The sequence below is a fragment of the Trachurus trachurus genome (genome assembly GCF_905171665.1).
Source record: "Trachurus trachurus genome assembly, contig: scaffold_125_arrow_ctg1, whole genome shotgun sequence".
Taxonomy (NCBI): Eukaryota; Metazoa; Chordata; class Actinopteri; order Carangiformes; family Carangidae; genus Trachurus; species Trachurus trachurus.
This window is the reverse complement of record NW_028155239.1, coordinates 119,846-143,680: the sequence shown is the minus strand read 5'-3', so window position 1 is coordinate 143,680 and position 23,835 is coordinate 119,846. Positions and strand designations below refer to the sequence as shown.

The 23,835-nt window shown below is 43.0% G+C and overlaps 2 protein-coding genes across 4 annotated transcripts; one reads left to right on the top strand and one right to left on the bottom strand.

Annotated features, from left to right (window-relative positions):
* The first annotated feature begins 905 nt into the window (after window positions 1-905).
* On the top strand, window positions 906-15,861 carry ythdc1 (YTH N6-methyladenosine RNA binding protein C1). 3 transcript variants are annotated; one of them, XM_084001409.1, is made up of 16 exons: window positions 906-1,093; window positions 2,367-2,468; window positions 3,032-3,357; window positions 4,358-4,766; window positions 4,926-4,988; window positions 5,108-5,202; window positions 5,298-5,406; window positions 6,045-6,162; window positions 6,692-6,776; window positions 7,338-7,492; window positions 10,002-10,081; window positions 10,338-10,374; window positions 11,273-11,312; window positions 11,443-11,508; window positions 12,459-12,650; window positions 14,888-15,861. In XM_084001409.1, the coding sequence occupies exons 1-16, from the start codon at window positions 1,066-1,068 to the stop codon at window positions 15,074-15,076; spliced, it is 2,094 nt and encodes a 697-aa protein (XP_083857535.1). In that variant the 5' UTR covers window positions 906-1,065; the 3' UTR covers window positions 15,077-15,861. The 3 variants fall into 3 exon arrangements, with proteins under 3 accessions (XP_083857535.1, XP_083857536.1, XP_083857534.1); XM_084001410.1 differs by having other exon boundaries at window positions 4,355-4,727; XM_084001408.1 differs by having other exon boundaries at window positions 4,355-4,766.
* Window positions 15,862-16,779: 918 nt separating this feature from the next.
* Window positions 16,780-23,105, bottom strand: LOC311007965 (UDP-glucuronosyltransferase 2C1-like). Its single transcript, XM_084001389.1, has 6 exons — window positions 22,765-23,105; window positions 21,116-21,605; window positions 19,730-20,010; window positions 19,013-19,100; window positions 18,350-18,569; window positions 16,780-17,124 (listed from the first exon to the last, which is right to left on the bottom strand). Exons 1-6 carry the CDS (start codon window positions 23,023-23,025, stop codon window positions 16,839-16,841), a joined length of 1,626 nt encoding a protein of 541 aa, XP_083857515.1. The 5' UTR covers window positions 23,026-23,105; the 3' UTR covers window positions 16,780-16,838.
* Window positions 23,106-23,835: the final 730 nt, after the last annotated feature.

Below are 23,835 nucleotides of genomic sequence, written 5' to 3'. Positions count from 1 at the left end.
CATTGGATAAAGGTTGTAGGATACAAGGAAAGTTTTCTCCTCGGCTCAGAGCAGAGTGACTGACAGACCCGTGTTTCGGACCAAACACTCTATATAAGTGATTGCTGTCGGACGATATAACTATTTAAGACTTATATTAACTCAAAAATTCTGCTTACTTCTGCTTTAATTATTAATGTTGATTCTGTGGTGTGTTTTTTATTGTGTGAATGAGCAGCTGACCAATGGGTAAATTTCCTTCGGGATCAATAAAGTTGAATCTATCTATCTATCTATCTATCTATCTATCTATCTATCTATCTATCTATCTATCTATCTATCTATCTATCTATCTATCTATCTATCTATCTATCTATCTATCTATCAATCCATCCATCTACAAGGGGATAGGACTAGAAAAGCTCTCCACTTCTTACTTCTTTAAATCCAGGTTAAAAACATTTCACTTTTCACGTGCTTATAGCTGAGCTCTTTTTAAGAACTTTAAACTTGATCTATTTTCTTTTATTTTACTTTTATTTGCTCTTGCTTTTAACTCTGCTTTTAGTGTTTGTTTTTATTCTGTTTTATGCTTCTCTTTTTTTTTTCTTTTTTCTTAAAAAAAAATAAATAAAGATGCCTTGCCTTGCCTTGCCTTACTCCTTTTGAGCATGACAATTATTGTGTTATGTATTAATTATATGCAGAAGATTTTGGTTTATTGTTTCTTTATTTTTATTTTGTATTGTTATTCTGGTATTGCTTATATGCTTTTATTTCTGTTTTGTTTTTGTTTTTGTTTTATTCTTGACATGTTCAATAAACTGGAGAAAAAAAAGAGGAAAAAGATAGTAAACAAACCCCAGGTCAGCAGGTGGCGGCAACTAGACCGGAAGTTGCGCTCGGACACTAGAAGAAGCAGCAGCAGCTTTAACAACAGACCGTCGCCGCCATTTGCTCTTTCAGCCGCTGCAACTACACATTTTTTCCCCCTTTTTTCTCTTTTGTGTCGTTGTTTCTGCTTCGATCTGAACTAAAAGCGGCTTCACCCGCAGGTACACCAGCAGCTACGTCACAGCGGCGGTGATGGCGGCCGACCGGCGCGAGGACAAAGGTGAGGGGCGGCGCGAGCGTGCTTCTTCTTTTTTGTAGCCGCAGTTAGCAGCTAGCAGTTAGCTGTTAGCTGTTAGCATCTTTTGTTCTGTTGATACCGGGCCCCGTTCACACACGGTGGTCGGTAATCGATGGGCTCATCGATCAGTTATGGCCCAACACATCAGTTATTGATCGGACACTAGTTGACGTCATCGGTCAGAGGACGGCTGCAGCCCAGCGCGTGCGCTCCCGTTGATTACGCTAGTTAGCCGCGGCTAACGTCTCCTGCTGTGCTCATCGATCCGCGCTGTGATTGGGTTTGATTGATTAATTAACTAATTAATCAATCAACAGAGTGGTTTGTTGTATGATATGGTTTTATTCCAGCTTATAAAATCTTATAAATATAGATTTGGAGACTTGAACATCTCAACACTTATTTAGTTTAAATGAAAGTTCGTCCATGAATTTTTCCACATAGGTTATATTAAAGGGATAGTTCAACATTTAGTCAGATCCTCCTATCACCATAATCCCTATAGTCATAGCAGCAGTAGGTCCGTTACCTTTAATTATCGGTGCATGTTGTTTTGAGATCGGCGGGGCTGAGACGTGAGCTGCTCAGTGAACACAATGGAGGTGAACGGTACAGGTCCCTCGTCTGTCCCTCATCAAACTCATCAAATACACAATCCAACAACTCCACAACGCCCTGGTGGACAAGTTGTGACCTGCACATTCACCACGCTATGAAATAACCATGTAACATTACGAGACAGAGTTGTTTAGAGGCAAATGCAGCCGGAACTACTTTCCACACACGGCTGCTGGGCGGAGGGATTTCAGAAGCTAGAAGTAGTTCTGAGTATTTGCTTCATGTGTCGTAATGTTACATAATGTTAAGTTATTATTTCATAACGTGGTTTATCTTGTGCTTGTATAACAGAGTCTCTAGTAAAGAACAGCATCAATAGCAGCAAATTAAACAGTGTTTTACGAGGTTTAGTTAGTTGGTTGGACGCAGGAAGTGACATCATTCAGCCAGTTACAGGCATGTGAGGATCATGTGACACAATCTGTAGTAACACAACAACAACACCTTTAACCTTTACTTGCTCGACTGCCGGAGACGGCACATACCTCAAACAAAAACCATACTGTTAACATAGAGTTAAGGGTCAGAGTTTGACCTCTGACCCAACACACTGATCTTGTAGAAAACAACGAATACCAGTCGATGAGGAGAAATGAAACGCCTCTCTGTCTGTCTGTCTGTCCGCGTGTTGTTTCAGATGGAGAACTGAACGTGCTGGAAGATCTTCTGACCGAAGCCCCCGACCAGGACGATGAGCTATACAACCCTGAGAGCGAGCGGGATGTCAGCGACAAGAAAGGTACGGCGGTGACCACTGGTCGTACTAACAATACTTAACTCACAGAACTGATTATGATGCTCGTTATAACACTGGTGATGACACTTATCAGGGGTGGGAGAAAAAAATCGATTCACATAAATATCTTTTTTGACGATTTTTAAATCGATTTGTTTTTCAAAAATCAAATTTTTTTGTTTTTTTTAAATATTGTGCAAGGTGCATTTGTTAGCCTTTTTTACATACAGAGAGTACAGGTTTTGAAAAGGGTTTAAGTTCACTTTATAATGGAGTATGTTAATTAATAGGCTCCTACAGTATTTGTGTGCAGATAAATGTTAAAAATGCTAAAGACTAAAAATCGAGAGAATCGGCAATATCGTAGAATCGCAATTTAAATCGAATCGCCATCCAAGAAATCGTAGAAGAATCGAATCGGGAGAAAAGCCCTAATACTTTACTTATAGAACTGATTATGATGCTTGTTATAACAATAATAATGACACTTATGCAGCCAAAAAAATTCCAAATCCAGTGTATTTTCTCTACCGTTTATTCTGTCCTTAAACCCTCTTGTCCTTCAGGAACGAAGAGGAAGAGCGAGCGCTCCGACAGCCACGATCTGAAGAGGCTCCGCCCCTCGTCGAGCCACGCCCCCTCCAGATCGTCATCCTCCTCCAATAAGAGAGCCCCACCAGGTCCGCCGCCGCCTTCCTCCTCCTCATCATCATCGAAGAAGACGGTGTCGAGTCCCCGCGGCCGCCACGCCCCCACCAGCTACAGACACGAATACTACGACGACAGAAAGGGACGGCGAAGCACCAGGGAGCCGACCAGGAGCCGCGGAGGAGGAGGAGGAGAAGAAGCCCGACGCCGGGAATCGCAGAGAGGCCCGGAGCCTCTGACTCAGGTATTGATCAATACCTACTGTACAGTATGCATTATCAGCCAATCACATTAATTTGTTGTTGTTTTTTCAATGAAGTTTATGAACAGGAATGTGCAGAGAATATCAGACAGTTGCTCCAATAAAATCACAATAATCAGTGAAAAAAAAATCAATATTATGCAAATGGGTATGCACAGAATTAAAAGGGATAGTTTAACATTTAGGCAAATTGGTCCATTGCCATAATCCCTATAGTCATAGCAGTAGGTTCGTTACCTTTAATTGTCGGTGCAAGCTATTTTTAGAACGGCGGAGCAGAGCCGTGAGCTGCTCAGAGCTACGCTACGGAGGCTAATGGGATTTCTTGGTTTCCCTCATCAAACTCATCAAATACACAATCCAACAACTCCACAACACTCTGGTGGACAAGTTGTGACCTGCACATTCACCACGCTATGAGATAATAACACAACGTTACCAGACAGAGTTGTTTTAGAGGTAAATACAGAGACTGTTTGATGAAAAACTGTCCCTGAAGGCAACGCGCATCAGCTGGTTTTGCATGAATTTCCCTCTAAAACAACTCTGTCTGGTAACGTTCTGTTCTTATCTCATAGCGTGGTGAATGTGCAGGTCACAACTTGTCCACCAGAGCGTTGTGGAGTTGTTGGATTGTGTATTTGATGAGTTTGATGAGGGAAACCAAGAAATCCCATGAGCCTCCGTAGTGTAGCTCTGAGCAGCTCGCGGCTCTGCTCCACCGTTCTAAAAATAGCTTGCACCGACAATTAAAGGTAACGAACCTACTGCTATGACTATAGGGATTATGGCAATGGGCCAAATTGCCAAAATGTTGAACTATCCCTTTAAATATCAGTAAATAGATGAATAAATAAGAAAAAGACATCTTCTTTCTCATAGATTTGAAGTTGTGATGCTTTGTTTAGTATCAATAAGTGTTAAGGTTTAAATCTGCTCCTTAAATTCCTTCATTCATTAATTTCCTCTTTGTCTTCAGAAGTTGCGGCGTGACGACCGGCGACCGACCCCCCCCCTTCACGCAGAAGACAACAACCAATCAGAGGACGAGGCGGGAGCAGAGTACGGCTCGGACCAGGGGTCGGGCAGCTCCTCGCCCGCCGGCTCCCACGTAGAGGACGAGGAGGAGGAAGAGGAGGACCAGGAGGAGGAGGAAGAGGAGGAGGAGGAGGGAATGGAGGAGGAGGAAGAGGAAGAGGAGGAGGAGGAAGAAGAGGAGGGAGAGAAAGACGAAGAGGAGGAGGAAGAGGAGGAGTACGAGCGACGCGGCGGCGCCGAGGGCAACGACTACGACACGCGGAGCGAGGCCGGCGACTCGCGCTCCGCCTCCTCCGTCAGTTTCTCAGACGACGGTGAGTCGGCCCGCTCTGGCTCCGCCTCAGAGGCTTCAGGTAACCATGACGACGAAGAGATAAAACCAAAAGATACCGTTGAAGTCGTTTTAAATTAAAGATTTGCAGCCGTAAAATGACAAATAAGTGTATTTTTTAAAAAATTATTTTACTGAAAACTTGTAAAAAATAAAGTTTTCTGTGCTTTTATTTTGAAAGGTTCAGAGAAGAAGCAGGAGAAGCTGTCGTCGTCGGTCCGCGCCGTTCGCAAAGGGATGGAGAGTAAGGACGCTACATTCACATCCCATCGTTAATCTGAGAATCCATTTTATTTATGTCTTTTATGTATGTTGGAAGTAATCAGATTACATCCCCCCCCCCCTCCCCTCGTGTCCCTGCAGATCCGACCAGTAAGCTGCGCTACATCCTGAGAGACGCTCGCTTCTTCCTCATCAAGAGCAACAATCATGAAAACGTCTCGCTGGCCAAAGCCAAGGTTCGTTAACTCACACACGTGTGTCATCGGTGTAGTGACGTCGTTTTCCTCTTGACGACGCCGTAACTAACGCCTGTTGTGTTGATGATCCTCAGGGCGTGTGGTCGACGCTGCCGGTGAACGAGAAGAAGCTGAACGCAGCTTTCCGCTCGGCCAGAAGCGTCATGCTCGTCTTCTCCGTGAGGGAGAGCGGGAAATTCCAAGGTCGGAAAACTTCAACAATCGTTCACTGTTAAAGTTTAAAGCAGAAGTAAGCAATCCGGTCGTTTTGGCTAATGCTGCGTTCCAGGCAGGCTTTTGAAACCGTAAATTACAGCTTCAAGTCACAACTTACGACTTTGTAGCATTCCAGGCAACCCACTCATGTTTTTCCGACCTGTTTTACCTGTGAGAGTCACTATAACGGCCACTCGTAACTTCCGACCCGTGAACTCGTACCAGATCGAACTGGTACGAGTTCACAGGTCGGAAAAACACGAGTTACGAGTTGCCTTGAACGCACCATAACAGTCCTCGTCCCTACGTCGCCACATTCACGCGCATCCCTTGGCTGCACACACAGCCCTGCATGCCGTTCTCTCTCCTCATTGGATAAAACTTGTAGGATACGATAAAAGTTTTCTCCTCGGCTCAGAGCAGAGCAGAGTGACTGAGAGACCCGTGTTTCAGTCCAAACACTCTATGTAAGTGATTGCTGTCGGAAGATATAACTATTTAAGACTTATATTAACACAAAAATATCGCTTACTTCTGCTTTAATTCAAATGTTTCAGTTTCTCTGTCGACATTTTGTTTTTTTTGTGCTTTTTTTAAATCTTTGGTCCCGTCTGCTTCGTCTGCAGGTTTTGCTCGACTGGCTTCAGAGTCTCATCACGGCGGATCACCGATCCACTGGGTTCTTCCGGCCGGCATGAACGCTAAGATGCTGGGTGGAGTCTTTAAAATCGACTGGCTGTGCAGGTAAACAGCAACAACAACAACAGACAACGTGACAGAGTTGTTTTAGAGGCAAATGCAGAGACTGCTTGCCGTAAAACTGCCTCCAACGGGAACGCGCATCAGCGGTTTTGCATGAATTTCCCTCTAAAACAACTCTGTGTGGTAACGTTGTGTTATTATCTCATAGCGTGGTGAATGTGCAGGTCACAACTTGTCCACCAGAGCGTTGTGGAGTTGTTGGATTGTGTATTTGATGAGTTTGATGAGGGAAACCAAGAAATCCCATGAGCCTCCGTAGCGTAGCTCTGAGCAGCTCACGGCTCTGCTCCGCCGTTCTAAAAACAGCTTGCACCGACAATTAAAGGTAACGAACCTACTGCTGTGACTATAGGGATTATGGCAATGGGCCAATCTGCCAAAATGTTGAACTATCCCTTTAACAGGCAAGGCAAGACAGCCGTCGCCACATGTTGCATTGAGGCCAAAGGATCGTTCGTCTGTCGTGTCCTCTGGTTTCTGTTCCTGACTCTCGGCTGTTTGTCGTTGACAGGAGGGAACTTCCTTTCACGAAGACGGCTCATCTGTCGAACCCCTGGAACGAACACAAGCCGGTGAAGATCGGACGAGACGGACAGGTGAGCTCAGCTTTCTTCCTTCCTTCCTTCCTTCCTTTCGTCCTTCCTTCCTTCCTTCCTTCCTTCCTTCCTTCCTTCCTTCCTTCCTTCCTTCCTTCCTTCCTTCCTTCCTTCCTTCCTTCCCTTCTTCCTTCCTTGAATGAATCTGTTCCCTCCCTCCATCTATCTTTCCTTCCTTTTCCTCTTCCTTCTTTCCTCCCGCCTTTCCCTTTATCCTTCCTTCCTTCCTTCCTTCCTTTTGTCCTTCCTTCCTTCCTTCCTTCCTTCCTTCCTTTTGTCCTTCCTTCCTTCCTTCCTTCCTTATTTCCCTTCTTCCTTCCTTGAATGAATCTGTTCCCTCCCTCCATCTGTCTTTCCTTCCTTTTCCCCTTCCTTCTTTCCTCCCACCTTTCCCTTTGTCCTTCCTTCCTTCCTTGGATGAATCTGTTCCCTCCCATCTATTTTTCCTTCCTTTCTTTTTCCTTTCCTTCCTTCCTTCCTTCCCTTCTTCCTTCCTTGAATGAATCAGAACAACATCTGATTTAAACCAGTTTGTTTAACCCTCTCTCGTCTCTGTTTCAGGAGATCCAACCGGACGTCGGCGCTCAGCTCTGCGCCCTCTTCCCATTGGACGAGAGCGTGGACGTCCACCAAGTGGCTCGCCGCGTCCGTCACAAGCGCCGGACGCCGTCAGAGCCGCGGCCCCGAGGCCGACCGCCACAACGCGAGCCGGGAAGGTTAGCCAATCACCAAGCTCCTCCTCCCGCTTCCTGTTCTTCTTCTTCTCCTCCTGCGACCATGACGGCGGCGCCACCTGCTGCCGGATGACGGACACGGCCGCCGCCGTTAGCCGCCGGTGGCTAGCTAGCTATCCGTAGCTAGCGGTTCGCCGGTTCTGTGGTTAAATCGTTTTCCAGCGGAGCGACACCTACCTCGCTTCTCGAAGTCTTTAAACGTCAGGCAGGAAGGAAGTTAACGCCCCGAGGCGGCGACGTCGTTAACCAAGTTTAATAAGTCTTTAATTCTTGTCTGTGGTCGAGTTTCAGCTCATTGATTCATTAACGGTTTAGTAACGAAGTCGTCGTCAGCGGCGACGGCGGCAGAGAGAAGAAGTTTGTTGTTGCTGAATTTACTCCTTAAGCTTTTTCTCTTTGCAGGAGTTTCGTACTTCGCGGGGGAGTAAAACTAAAATGTTTTGGCTTTTAGCTGGACTGTGGCTGACCTTTCAGAATAAAAGCGCAGAGAGGACGAGCGTCACTGGCTGGACTGACGAAGGAAGGGGGGAGGGGCGAGCGAGGTAGAACTTAACAGGAGAGAGAAAAGAGAGAAAGAGAAAGAGAAGGAGAGGAGGTGAGGGACTGAGCTCCCGGCTGGACTATGTTCTTGGTTTCTTTTGACGAGGTGATGATGCAGGTTGGTCGATGATCGGAAGGGGGGGGCGGGGCCTCTGGACTGTATCCAATGAGAGGGTGTGATGTGTCTGAGGGGGCGGGGCTTCCTCACCGGGTTTTAAATAAGATGGACTAATTAAAAAAAAAAAAAAAAGAAAGAAAAATCCTTTTGAACTGAGAAAACCGAGGACCCCCCCCCTCCAATGAAGGACAGTTGTTACCCACCCCCACTCCCACCTCCTCCCTCCTCCTCCCCCCTCCCCACAGTAAAAACACACACACACACGCTGAATCAGGAGGACTGAGGGGCGGGTGTTAAGGTGTGTGTGTGTTATATGTCGCTCTTATGAACTGATGTGTGTGTGAGTGGAGGAGAAGAGGAGGAGGAGGAGGAGGAGGAGGAGTCGACTCAGCGACACGCTCTGTCTCGAGGACTGTGGCTGGTCTGGAGGGGGCGGGGCTTGGGATGAGAGTTGGGGGCGGGGCTTTGTGTTTTTTTTGATTGACAGGACTGCACCACCATCATCATCATCATCATCACCCCCCTCCACCCTTCTTTCAAAATACGTGGGTTTAAAAAAACAAAAGAGAAAAGAAAAAGAAAGAAAGGCCTTTAACATGGACTCTGAGGAGAAAAAACTGTTTTTATAAAGTGTTGTTGACAAACAAACAAACAAACAAACAGCCCCTCCCACATTTACAACGAAGCGGTATGTTGTTGTTGTTCTCTGAGGTTCTTTGTTTTTTGTTTTTTTTGGTTGTTTTTTTTACAACTGTTGTTGTGTGTCTGGACTGAAGTTTGTCAAAGAAATTTCTGTCAAACGGTGACGTCATCAGGTCGACTCAGACACATGTGCACACATACAAACACATGTGCACACATATACAAACACATACAAACACATGTGTACACATACAAACACATATACACACATACAAACACATGTGTACACATACAAACACATATACACACATACAAACACATGTGTACACATACAAACACATATATACCAACACATGTGCACACATACAAACACATACAAAATACATTACAAGCACATATAGAAACACATACAAACACCTGTGCACGCATACAAACACATATACACGCATACAAACACATATGCACACATACAAACACATATGCGCATATAGAAACACATATACACACATACAAACACATATGCACATATAGAAACACATATACACACACACAGAAACACATACAAACACATGTGCGCACAACAAACACATATAGACACACAAACACATACACACATATACAAACACATGTGCGCACATGCAGAAACACATATACACATATAGAAACACATGTGCACACATACAAACACATGTACACACAACAACCACATACACACATATGCACATATAGAAACACATGTACACACATACAAACACATGTACACAAATAAACACACAAACACATATGCACATATAGAAACACATACAAACACATGTGCACACAAACACATGTACACACATACAAACACATGTGCACACATACAAACACATATGCACATATAGAAACACATGTACACGCATACAAACACATGTACACACATAAACACACACAAACACATGTGCACACATACAAACACATGTACACACATAAACACACACGTACACACACAGACCCCCACCGGCCTCGCCCCCCTGACTGGAGGACAGCGGAGCTTCTGATTGGTAGATGAGCAGGAAGGCGGAGCCTGAGTATATTGACCTTTGACCCGAGTGTGTTTCAGTGTGTGTGTGTATTTGTATGTATGTGTGTGTGTGTGAGTGTGTGTGTATTTGTGCGCATGTGTGTGTCTTACTTGTTGACTTGTTCACGTAGGCGTCGACCTGAAGAGTACGACCTCCACGGCAGGAAGCGGCCGCGCGCCGACGGCCCCCCGGACTTCAGCCAGCGAGCAGGCAGGACTAAAACTTTATTTATAAAGACAAAGTTTGAATGTAACTTTATTAACTGGGGTTTTTTGTTGTTATATATATATATTTTTTTTTACTGATGTTTTTTCAACGATTGTGTTGGTTTTTGTTTCCACACAGTGATTGGTTGATTTATTGATTTATTGATTGATTGATTGTTTTTGTGTTGACCGGATTCTGGACGTTTCTCCTTCTGTCCGTGATTCGTCAAATTAACGGACGAATCTGATTTTGTTTTCAGGTTTCATCCAGGACCTGCGGAACCAGCCGGTGGACAGGTGAGACACGCCGCCGCCGCCGCCGCATGACTCACCTGAAGTGGGCGGAAAATAATTAATAACAAGTTCAGCGTCTGAAACTTCACAACAGGGCCGGCCCTAGGATTTTGGTGGCCCCCTAAACAAGGTTTTTGTTTGTGGCCCTGCACTCTAAGCGCAAACACCAAATCACTGGTTAAAACTGAATACAGACGTGTTTATGCCCTCTGAGGTTTGAGGCCATTTTCTCGACTTTTACATATTTTCTTAAGTTTATCTTTTTAAGATACTTGCAGATGTAACAATACTCAAGTGTTTTATGTCTAAATATTAGAACCTCCGCTGTAAGCACACTGAGGCCAGTTTGTCCTAGAACACTGTAGAAAGAAATAATTTAGGCCAAATGCTGGAAATTTGAGGTCTGCTTTTTGAAAAATATCAAATCCCTTGTGAAAACACTCCTTCAGTCATGAGAATGAACTGTTTTGGTGCTTGAAATAGGATATGAATACAGTAATAGATACGTGTAGAGAACAAGTCTAAAATGAAATTTTGTACTTTTTGAGCATAAATGTTGTCATTCTGCCGTTCTATTTTCACCAAATGTCTCAAATGTGAGATAAAAGAAGCTGAATATTGACTTCAAATTACATATAAAGCTCATAGCTGCACGTGCAGAACTCAGGATGTTTAAATGACTTGATGAACCCCGGTACTTTTCTGATCATGTGGCCCCCCACCTAACGGCTGTGGCCCTAAACAACCGCATAGAGGGTTTATGCCAGGGGCCGGGCCTGGCTCAGAGTAAAAGTTTCACAGTCAGACACTTCCTGTTCTTTCAGTTTTAGGTTTTGGAAAACTTTATTGATAACACCATGAGAGTAACTTTATAGACAACGTTTAATGTTTCTGTTTTCAGACGGTTCTCCAGCGTCAGACGAGATGTTTTTCTCAACGGGGTGAGTCCTGAACGTGTTAACATGTTGTTTTAGATAATAATAATAATAATAATAATAATAATAATAATAATAATAATAATAACTCGATGGCATCGGGTTTGTTCACCTGCGTCGACCTGTTGTGTTTCAGTCCTACAACGACTACATGAGGGATTATCACCACAGCGTGGGGCCTCCGGCTCCCTGGCAGACGCTGGTACGTCTCCGTTATTGATCCTCTGTCCTGATCGGTCAAGTTTTTCATTTATTTATTTTATATACACAACAAAGAAACCACAAAAAACAAACTAAATATATGCATACAGGGTATATACATATATTCATACAATTGAATGTAAAGGTATATTGAAAGGGATAGGGTTATTGTTTCAAATACTCATACAGAGATAGTTTTTTTTTTTTTTTTAAAGACCATTTACATTTGATAATAACTTTATTTGTATAGCACATTTCATATAATTATTGCAGCTCAAAGTGCTTCACAATAAAATAACTAGCATTAAAAGATCATAAGAAGAACATTTAAAATAACATGACAAGAAAAGAAAAGAGATAAAACAACAATAAAATAAAGAAAATGTTATCTAGCCCTTGCATTTGTACAGAGCATTCATGAAGGTCGTCTAAAGGACTCTGAGATTTCGTCTAGGATCTTTGAATCATTTGTGAATGTAGTATTTTCCGTATAAAAATTAAAAGATTCAACAACAAAAAAAATCCTTTCCCTTAAGGCTTTTCTCATCATTTAGGAGAATTATATCTTATTTTTCCACGTTTAAGCTTTATACCTCTTAATAAAGTTTCAAACAAATGTCCAACTTCTACCCAAAACAAGTTAATATTACAACATTCGTATGAAAAGGTGACAAATATTTTCCACCTCCTGCTTTTATAGAAAGTACAGTTCACATAAACATCTTTAAATCTGTAGATAACCTGATTAACAGGGTAAATTAAATGTTTAATCTCAAATTGAACTTCCTTTATTTTGTTTATGACACAATATATACTGCTCGGTGTTCCACTTCATGTTTTAAAATGTTGAATTTAGCTGCTGGAGTTGTAATTTCTCCTCATTATGTCTATTGGTGCATTTTTTTTGTCTGTTCGATTTATACCATCTGACATTAAAATGTGCATTTTCAGGCGGCGTACCCCGGCGTGGAGCAGCCGCCCCCGCACCACCCCCCCTACTACCACCACAGCCACCCGCCCCCGCCCCCCCACCAGGCCTACCACCACCACCACCACCCGCCGCTGCCGCCGCATGAGGCTCCGCCGCCGCGCTTCAGGGACAAGCAGAGAGCGCCGCAGCACCGCGCCTTCACCTCCAGCCCGGTCAGTTCCACACGGTTTCTGTTATTTACTTTACTTTATTTGTTTATTTGGGTGGGACAGTGCACATCAATGTACATATAAAAACATATTGCACACGAACCGGCCATAAACATTCACACATAGTAACTATACCTCCATTATTTCACGCATACCGGTCATAAACATTCGCACATAATATCTACATATGCTAGACCATTGCACACGCACCGGCCATAGCCATACAACTGCAATCATGTTTAACCCGGGTTAAATATGATTACAGGTGCTCACAAGTTTGTTTGTCTAATATCCAGTCTGTAAGTTGTGCTTTAAAGGTCCTGAAAGTCGGACACTCTCTAATATTGATGGATAACTTGTTCCATTCTATACATCCTTGGACTGATAACACGTTTTGAGAAAATGTTGTGCGTCTAAATTGTACTGCTGTGGGATCAATACAGTCTGATCAGGTCTTTACGATATAAGACATAAGACTGTTTATTAATTATTACAGCAGCATTTGTAACATACAAGGTAAAAAAAAAGTAGAAGAATATGTAAATATAGAGATATAAAAACGATTTGAGACAAACATATAATTATGAATCCGTGTATCATTCGTTCTCTCCATTTTCCATTGGTGATCAAATGTCAAAAAATGAAAAGTGAGTGGTTATTTTGGTATTTGTTTTTTACGACAGAGTATTAGGGCCACATTGAGAAAAAAATGTTTTCACAGACCTCGAAAATAATTATTCTTGTAAATTTACGAGATTTAAGTCACAATATTACGAGAATAAAGTTGTAAATTAACAAGAACAAAGTCATAGATTTACAAGAATAAAGTCGTAGATTTACAAGAATTAAGTCAAAATATTACAAGATTCAAGTCGTAAATTTACGAGAATAAAATCATAATATTTTAAGCTGTTGTTTAAGAGAAGGAAAGTTGTTAAAACGAGGCCGTGGAGCATTTTGTGAAGTTGTCTACTTCAGTATAGGTTTCACAAACAAGGAGAGCCCCACTAAATGCATCTATTCCGCACAAAGAACCAGGCGGACTTATATTATGACTTTATTTTTGTAAATTTACGACTTTATTCCCGAAGTCTGTGATAAAAGAAAGTTTTCTCAATGTGGCCATAATGCTCTGTCGTAACACAAAAAAACCCGAAAAATACCTGGTTTTTCATGTTTCAATTTTAGGGTCAGATCAAAAAATACAAAATGGAAACATGAGCCACAGGTTTGAATTTGATTTTGATATTTAATCGATCGTTCGCTAAGCCCCGCCCCCTTGGTTACTGTTCCTATGTCTGTCAAGCTTTCACTTTACAGACATTTGCTGATATTCCCTTTGAAACTGATGCCAATTATTGCTGGAATCTCCATATTTCTCATGGTTGGGAGTGAAAGCTTGACGGCCAAAGGAACAGTAACCAAGGGGGGCGGGGCTTAGCGAATGATCGATTGAATATCAAAATCAAATTCAGTCATTTTACCCGTTTTTCCATAGTATTTTTGATCTGAACCTAAAATTGAAACATGAAAAAACAGGTATTTTTTCATCTTTTTGTGTTAGATTAAAGAACAATGGCAACATTTATGTTTGAATTGTACACTGTCCCTTTTTAAATAAATTAAATTGAAATTGAAATGATGATGTTTGATGGCAAAAGAACGAATGATACATGAATCGTTATGTACCAAAATGTTTCAGGAATATAAACGGTTATTTACAATAATAGAATAATATTATAAACAGTGTGAAAGTGATCGATCGTTTGCTAAGCCCCGCCCCCATTTGGTTGCTGTTCCTATGTCTGTCAAGCTTTGACTTTACAGACATTTGCTGATATTTACTTTGAAACCGATGCTGAAAACTCCATATTTAGTAACCAAGGGGGGCGGGACTTAGCGAACGATCGATTAAATGAAAAAATCAAAATCAAATTCAGTCCTTTGGCCCGTTTTTCCATTGTACTTTTGATCTGAACCTAAAATTGAAACATGAAAAACCAGACATTTTTCTTCTACCAAAATGACAAGTCACTTTTTCTTCTGTTGCCAATTGAAAATCGAAAGAACGGATGATACATGAATCGTTATGTACCAAAATGTTTCAGGAATATAAATGTTTATTTACAGTAATAGAATAATATTATAAACAGTGTGAAAGTGAAAGTGTTGCACAGATGAGCAGTCGATCTGATTTCTTCTCTGGTGTGTTTTTTTTTTTTTTTTTTCCCATCATGCAGCACGACTACGACATGCGCGTGGACGACTTCCTGCGGCGGACGCAGGCGGTGGTGAGCAGCCGCCGCGAGCGCGAGCGGCAGCGGGAGCGCGAGCGCGGCGGACCGCGGCGCGAGAGGGACAGAGAGCGGGCGAGGGACAGGGACAGAGAGAGAGAGAGGGACAAGGAGAGGGGCCGTTACCGCAGGTGATCTGATGATGTCACTTCCTGTCGGCCTGCAGGGAGGTTTCCATGACGACGGTCGGCAGCTTTGTTTGGCCGACTTCCTGTTTGTGTTGAAAATTAAGAAAACAAAAATGAGCTACTTGATGACGTCATCAGTTTTTATGGGTAAAGTAAAAACTCCAAAAAATAAAAACCTGGTGAGTTTGAAGACGCTGTGACATCATCGCCACAGACACACACACGCCTGTCACACGTTTCTGCTCCACGTGAAGAAAAAAAAACACGTGTTTGATGTTTCAGTGTTTTAGTCCAGAGGTCAGCTCGAGGGTTGTGACCCTGAGTCGTTGTCATAACAACCATTTTAAGATCTTCCTCCAATCATTGCTTGTTTTATTGTGAAAGGATGGGTTACAGTTTCCTGTAAATCTTTCATATTAGTTTCAAGTCGTCTTTTTTTTTTTTTTTTTTTTTTTTTTAGCCACTTTTATTTTGAAGTTTAAATCTGAGCTCGGTCCAGGTAGTTTATTTATTTTTGTTTTCATGGTTATTAACAGTGACTGTACATAAACAACCGTATCTATAGTTTTTATTTCCCTCTGCAGCTCATTGAAAATCTGCTTCCTGTTTTTGTTATTATAATGTAAAAGTCTCCTGTGTTTTCCTCTCTCTCTGATTGGTTGTTAGTGTGATGACCAAACCTCCTGCGTCCGCGCTCAGTGCTAACACGACATTTGAAGATGTAAACTGTATTTTGTTTCCTGCTCGGGAACGGAGGAGGCGGAGCCTGTGCTTGTTTTTGTACAAAATAAAAGCCCAAAGTTTGAAACTTGACTTGAGTTTTTCTCAGATATTAAGTGTGAGTCTGTGAGTGTATATGTGTGTGTGTGTGTTATAGAAGGAACAATGGGGTTATGATGTTCCCCTTGGATGTGTAATCTAAATCCTACAGTAATCAGATTACTGTGGTGCTCATGAAAACCGGGAGGCCAGCCAACGGGGCCATAATTTGCCTGCGTCTGCCATCGGGTAAAACGCCTGATGACCTTCTGGACGGCGTTTGTAATAAGAGTCTGAACCCTGAACTTCGTTAGCGCTTTTATCACTTCCTGTTCTCTCGTCTATAAGTCAATGGGATTTTGGTGAAATACCTCATATTAGGTCTTTGGTTAACAAAAGTTTAAGCGAGTTTCAGATTTTGTTCTACGACATAAAACACGTCAGTTAATACCTTACTTGTGAATTTTGAAGTTTTTACATGTTATAAAAAACTAACGAGTTAAATTCTGAGTTGTTTTAGAGGGAAATACAGAGACTGCTTGCTGAAAAACTGTCCCTGAAGGCAACGCGCATCAGCGGTTTTGCATGAATTTCCCTCTAAAACAACTCTGTCTGGTAACGTTGTGTTATTATCTCATAGCGTGGTGAATGTGTAGGTCACAACTTGTCCACAGGAGCGTTGTGGAGTTGTTGGATTGTGTATTTGATGAGTTTGATGAGGGCAACCAAGAAATCCCATTAGCCTCCGTAGCGTAGCTCTGAGCAGCTCGCGGCTCTGCTCCGCCGTTCTAAAAACAGCTTGCACCGACAATTAAAGGTAACGAACCTACTGCTATGACTATAGGGATTATGGCAATGGGCCAATTTGACAAAATGTTGAACTATCTCTGCAAAAATAAAGCGATATCAGTGGAAAGCTTAGTGGTAATAATAATCAGTAATCAATCAGTTTCTTATATCTGCACTTTAATGGAGCTTAAAACAGGATAAAACATCAGACGATAAAATCTTCACTCTTTCTTTTCTCTTCTTCCTCTTCTTCTTCCCCTGAGGTTTCGCAGGAAACAGCAAACTCCCGCCCAGCAGAGCGCGCTGGCGGTCGCCACGACAACCAGCAGGGCGGCAGCAACGTCCAAGCTGTGGTACTGGAACCAGTTCAGGTCGCGCGACGCCAACCGCAGGTGCCGCGCTCCGCCGTGTCGCATCACAAACTCCACCCAGAACACGGCGGTGCTCAGCGGCGCCGCCGGCCGGTCGCGGTGCAGCGCCGACAGCTGCTGGGCACGAGATCTGTAGCTGAGCATCATGGGAAGAAAAAAAACGAGAGGTTACGCTGCTGTTTTATGTTATTTTTTATTGTTAGCAGAGATGGACAGAGTACTCGACCCCAGTACTTGAGTAAGAGTACGAATACTACTGGTCAAAATTTACTCCGTTACAAGTAAAAGTAGCTCAGTCGACATGTTACTCCAGTAAGAGTAAAAAAGTACTTGCTTTTAAAGGTACTTAAAGCAGAAGTAAGCGATATTTTTGTGTTAATATAAGTCTTAAATAGTTATATCTTCCGACAGCAATCACTTACAAAATCCTACAATTTTTATCCAATGAGGAGAGAGAACGGCATAAAGGGGCGGTCCTCTCTGTGTGTGCAGCCAAGGGATGCGCCTGAATGTGGTGACGTAGGGACGAGGACCAATAGATCCATGACGAGGGCGGGGGCTGCTAACTCCATCGGCTGACAAGACGTTATGGTGCGTTCAGGGCAACTCGTAACTCGTGTTTTTCCGACCTGTGAAGTTGTACCAGTTCGATCTGGTACAAGTTCACGGGTCGGAAGTTACGAGTGGCCGTTATAGTGACTTTCACAGGTAAAACAGGTCGGAAAAACGCGAGTTGCGGGTTGCCTGGAACGCTACAAAGTCGTAAGTCGTGACTTGAAGCTGTAATTTACGATTTCAAAAGCCTGCCTGGAACGCAGCATTAGCAAAAACGACCGGATCGCTTACTTCTGCTTTAAGTATCCAAAAGTACATGCTTTAAATTTACTTTAAGTAAAAATAAGTGTAAGAGTAAATTTCTTATTTTTCACATTAATAAATTACTATAATTTTTTCTAAATGAATTTAAAGACCTTTTAACTCTTGTTTGTGAGAATGAACTCTTTGAAAGCAGCTGCACTGATGTGCTGCTTTTAGGGGTTAGAGTTTCCTTCTTTGACAAACACAGCTTGTGTTCAATAGTATTTTAGAAAAAAAGAAGAAAAAAGAGCAGACCTGAAAGTAACGAGTACTTTTCAGCCTTCCTAGAAATTAACTTGAGTAAAAGTAAAAACATTTGTCTTGGAAATGTATTCAACTAAGAGTAATAAGTACCAAAGAAATCTAATACTCAAGTAAAGTACAAATCCTCTGGATATGTACTTAAGTACAGTACTCAAGTAAATTTACTCTGTTATTGTCCACCACTGATTGTTAGCATGCTTTTATTAGTTGTGTTTGCTAATGTGATGACATCACCTCACCCTGGCTCATTGATGACGGCGTGCAGCGCCTCCGTCAGCTCATCGGCCGTCATGCGGTTGAAGTCGAGGACGACGCCGGCGCCACGGCGACTCAAGCGGGCGAGGTTATCGGGCTGATCGCCAAACAGCGGGATTCCGACCAGCGGCACGGCGTGGTACACGGCCTCGTACAAACCGTTGGTGCCGCCGTGCGTCACAAACGCTCTGGTCTTTGGGTGACCTGACAGGAAGGACAGGCTTTTATTGTGAAAGGATGTTTGTTTGTGATTGTACAAGTGAAAATCAATCAATCAATCAATCAATCAATCAATCAATCAATCAATCAATCATAGGTAGGGCTGTTCGATTAATCGATTTAAAACCGTAATCGCGATTATTTGGAATCGTAAAAATCGACTAACGAGGGTAATTACGGTAAGCCCCCGTTCAGATAGATAGATAGATATTTTTTTTAAATTAGACTCTAGATCCATTTAAAAACACAGCACACAAAATAGTTTGTCATTTAACAAAAAAATCGTAATCGTAATCGGAAATCGATTTTTCAGAGAAGAAAATCGAGATTTTATTTTTGGGCAAAATCGAACAGCCCTATTATAACTATATATATATTCATAGGTACTGATCAATCGCGTCAGCAGATGATTCGTTGGGAGTTGGTACCGAGCAGGTCGTTCTGAGGGATCCAATCAAAAAGCTTCGTGTTGGCGCCCAGCGTTGTGGGCGGAGCTCCACGGAACTTCCAGATCACCTGAACAAGGGAGCAACCTGGGATGAAGTCATTCATGTAACTGTTTGTTACATATGTCACCATGACGACATTGAAACAATTAAAGGGATAGTTCACTCAAAATTGAAATTTCCACTCATTATCTACTCACCCTCATGTGGACTAAGGGCTGGGAGAAGTTTCAGAGTCCTCCGTGGCTTCTCTGAGTTACAGGGGGTCTTGGCGTAGCAGTGCATGTCCATATGACGGTTGCAAATGGATACCAACTGTCTTCGTAACAAAAAGACACACCAAAAAACATCCAAATACCTCCATGCTGATCGTATGTAATGTCCATCTTGTATTGAAGCCCCGAAATGCGAAATTGTCCCGAAAAAAATTAAATAAGTCTATTTTTCAAGCTTGTTTGTAGCGGAAGCTCCTCTTGCTGGTCCGTCAAATTTGGACGAACCAGGGTCTGTCCTCGGGAACGAACCCGGGAAGAGGAGCTTTGAGAAGCTTCCGAGCCCCCCTGTAACTCAGAGAAACCACGGAGGACTCTGAAACTTCTCCCAGCCCTTAGTCCACATGAGGGTGAGTAGATGAGTGCAATTTCAATTTTGGGTGAACTATCCCTTTAAGTCACTCAGTGAGTAGGCGGAGCTCCTGACCTTCTGTGGGATTCGTCCTAAAGCAGTGGCGATGACATCAGCACGCTCCGTCGTCAGGTTGGTTACCATGGAGCCGAAGGAGACCACCACCACGCCGGCGTCGCCTGAGCTCTGCACGAAGGCCTCCGTGTCATCCGGCAGCTGATTGGCCGGTTTGCAGTGAAGCCCGCCCACGTGTTTGAAGTTGGGCGCCAACGGTCGCGGCGTCTCCAGGTCCCAGAAAGTCCTGATGAGCCAAATGTCGGCGCGGCCCATCGAGTCGCACACGCTGCTGGGACTTCCTGTCCACACGGGAAACGACGGCAGCGTGACGCTTTTATCAAAGATATTCAATATACAGAAAGATACTCCATGAGAGGCTGCTCCAATGATAGAAATGGTATACACGCCCAAAAACCGTGATTTGGGGTTAGGTAGATGAAATAGGTAGATGAAAGTGAGATATTTATATTTTCTTATGATAACATTAAATATTTACACTACTAACAGTAATATTTAGCATGACAAAAATAATTTAAATCATTTTCACGGGAGTTCGCGGCCGTTTGTTTGACGTTGCCTAGGAGATCTGTGCCAAATCTTGCGAGAGTGTGTCGTAGAGACAGAGACAAAGTGGATTTTCTCCTGATGTGTCCGTCTGAAAATTGCCATTTTCGTGTCAAAATGTTCAGAAGAGATGTGGCTTTTGAAAAATGAGTCCAAAATTTACTTCAGTGACTGTGGGGAGAAAGACTCGACCATAATCGGGGTTCAAGTTCAATTGTCCCATTGGAGTCAATACACTCTATGCTGCCTCTGGTCTCCCTAAAGGGGCGTGGCCATAGTGCAGAAGCCTAGTGACATCATACAGGAAGCTGACTCGTCATGGAAGGTCTTGGTTTATAAACCGTCTTTGCTACTAGGAGCGGACGCCGGAGCCGCGACACATCTAGTCGATCCGCCGGCTTGTTAGCTTGTTAGTGGCTTTTAGCTTGTTAGCGGCTTGTTAGCGCCGATTCCCATTCAGGCAGCTGTTAGCAGCCGTTAGCCGCAGCAGAGCAGCTAGAGTGCCTAGCAACCGTTAGCGGCAGGCAGCAGCCGGTGATGATTGGTCGGGGAGCTGGTGGCCGGTGACGAAAGCTGCCTCCAAAACGTCATCTGCCTCCATCTCAGCCAATAGAAAAATTTGATTGTAATAGCCGTGTTTCAACCCATAGAGGGCAGTCACTGTACATTTTTACTACAAAATACACCAAATTGAAATATTTTGACTAAAATGTCAAAAGTTGGACCAGAATCAATCAACAACACTACTTCATACCCAAATACATTTGTTTTCAGCAGAAAAAAGTGGTTTAGGGGTTTAGTTGCTCTTTAAAAATAAAACTTAATCACCGCCTCACTGACCTTTGAGCTCGCTGTAGTACCGATCCACCGTCGACTTCCACATCCACTCAGTCGCCGCTGACGTGGCGACGTACGTCAGCACGTTGATCAGCCGCTCTACGAACGTCATGCGGTCGCTGTACGCCAGCGGAGCGACCGGCACGTACGACGGCGGCGCCGGAGCGTGACCACAATGTCGCTCCATGACGCCGCCGAACGAGAATCGCAGCGAGACGACCAGCGGCAGGCCGAGCACGTCGGCCATCAGGTCGCCGCCCATCACCATCGGATCCCACAGGACGGCGTCGAACGAGGCGTCGCGCAGAGCGGCCATCAGCTGCTCGTTCTTCAACATGGAGTCACACTGTTGCTTCCCAAGGTCAATGGCGCGCCGCCCCAGTTCCAGCACCGAGAGGAAGCGGCGTAGCGGCGTCGAGGTGTGAGACTCGTGCATGGAGAAGTGGATGAAGTCTTGCGTGAGGCCGTGAACCTCCGATCTGTTGAAGGGAACCTGGAGGAAACGCATCATTAACCATTAAATCAACATGGAAACACACACGGAAAAGTCTTTGAAGGTCTGTAGCAACCAAAAACGTAATAACGGCCAATAACGTAATAATTTTGGCCATTTTAAAGCAGTACTAAAGAACTTTCAGTTTTGGTTGAGTTTGGCGGCGCCAGTGGCCCAAAGCGGTAGTGTTTTGCCTGAAGGAAGACTCCTGAGCACCAGCGTGTAGCGCCGTAAACATCCTGATCTCCCGGTGCATGGAAATGAACAGAAGACGTCCAAACTAAGTTTCTGTTACCAGCGGATCATTTCACAGTAAACACACAAACACAATCCGACGGAAAGGTGCCGCATTGCTGCTCCCTCCTCGTCGTGACTCACAAAAGTGAAAGTGAAACTTAAGTGAGAGCCGGGTTCCTACCAAGCTCCTCAAAGTTGCTTAGTGCCAGTGAAGGCGATACAGACCTCCTGAGGCCATGACAGAGGTGTCATATAACCTGTTGTAAGTTGATGTACCATCACAAAAGTTATGAAAATATTATATGAAGGTTGAAAAGTTCCTTAGTGTTGGTTTAAATCCAGCCAATAATGTAATAACATGCCAATAATGTAATAAAACTTTTGAGCCAATAACGTAATAACTTTTTGCCAATAATGTAATAAGTTATTACATTATTGGCTGGTTATTACATTATTGGCCTAGTATTAAAAAAAACCTTTGACAATGTAATAACTGGTGCCGATAATGTAATAATATATAAATATGACTGCAGTTCTTGGAAATAAAAGGCAGTTTTGTGCAGTTTGCTAATCAAAAATAGGTATAGTGGATGACATAGTCGTCATATTTATTCATCCAAGATGTAGTTATCTTTCACCTCTCTCTCTCTCTCTCTCTCACGTCTACCATGCTTAGTGATATGTTTGCAAACGGAAGAAGTAAGCATTGTAGGCTATCAACAACCTCCAAACCTCCAATAATGTAATAACTTATTATTACATTATTGGCAAAAAGTTATTACGTTATTGGCTCAAAAATTTGATTACATTATTGGCACGTTTTTGGCTTTATTACATTTAAAATGGCCAAAATTATTCCGTTATTGGCCGTTATTACGTTTTTGGTTGCTACAAGGTCTTTGAAAACCAGTGTGGACGTCACTTTGAAAACCAGGAAGTTGAACTTGGCGGCGTCTCGGCGGTTGTTGTAGTCGATGGATGGCGACGCGTCAGCAACCAGGACGGTGACGGAGTGGTTCCTCCTCACCAGCTCCTCCATGATGCTCCGCATGTTCAACCAGTGGCTGTACTCGCCCGGGAACACCAGGACATGGCCGCCGTCGACTGGCGTGAAGAGAGGGAGGAAGAAGAGGGACACGAGAACAGAGGGAAGAAGGAGAAAAAGCGGGAAAAGCTGCGACATATCGTGTCAAAACAAAAGCAAAAGAATCACGGATACAAGTCGTCTCTCTCTGTTTTTCTCTGTCATGAACCTGAGGAGAAAAGAAAAACCAACAAGTTCAAAGTTCAAACTGATCAGAGGTCAGAGCCCGATAAGAGCTGCTCTCTGATTGGACGACGACCATCCACATTGTAGACAGCTGGTAACTCTTTCCACATTTCAGTTGTGTGATATTACTTTGAAAGAAAAACCCCTTTAAATTATTATTATTTTTTTTTTTTAAACTTTATTTGTTGCACATCATTTACACAAATATCATAAGTGCTGAGATGACATTAGTAATGTGTTAGGATAACGTTAGAAAGGGAAATAACACAAAAAAACAAAACTACATAATAATAATAGTTAAAAAAAAAAAAATAGTGCAAATATACAACGCCAGGGTTATTGTAGACAAAATAGTAATGAAATGAGAATGGTGCAAAACATATAGACATATACACTTCCATTTATGGATATAAAACTTAGCCAGCAATATGATGAGATTAGAAAGAAAAAATGTGTTGTCTAATTTTTTGTCATAGTTTATAAAAAAAACTAGCTATAACAACAACCTAGAAAATTTCCTGGCAGACATTTTGAGAGGGCCACGGGGGCTCTGGCCTGAGGCACGACGATAGCGTATGTGTAAGTGTATGTATGATATAAGTAAATTAAAAAATATATTTAAAAAATTATCAATGTATGTTGCATCATAAATATTTGTCTGACGTTTATAATAAACCAAACAGCCTGAAAATCGGTTGAAGATTCAGTGAGTTGCGGTGATTT

Bases quoted from the DNA above. Each gene is read 5' to 3' on its own strand.
- ythdc1 (XM_084001408.1), top strand. From the start codon at position 1,066: ATGGCGGCCGACCGGCGCGAGGACAAAG. The intron at 4,989-5,107 runs GTAAGGACGCTA...GTGTCCCTGCAG, and splicing joins CGTTCGCAAAGGGATGGAGA to ATCCGACCAGTAAGCTGCGC. The intron at 11,313-11,442 runs GTGAGTCCTGAA...GTTGTGTTTCAG, and splicing joins GAGATGTTTTTCTCAACGGG to TCCTACAACGACTACATGAG.
- LOC311007965 (XM_084001389.1), bottom strand. From the start codon at position 23,025: ATGTCGCAGCTTTTCCCGCTTTTTCTCCTTCTTCCCTCTGTTCTCGTG. The intron at 18,570-19,012 runs GTACCAACTCCC...CCTTCCTGTCAG, and splicing joins CCCTCAGAACGACCTGCTCG to GTCACCCAAAGACCAGAGCG. The intron at 17,125-18,349 runs GTGAGGTGATGT...CATGATGCTCAG, and splicing joins GCCGTCATCAATGAGCCAGG to CTACAGATCTCGTGCCCAGC.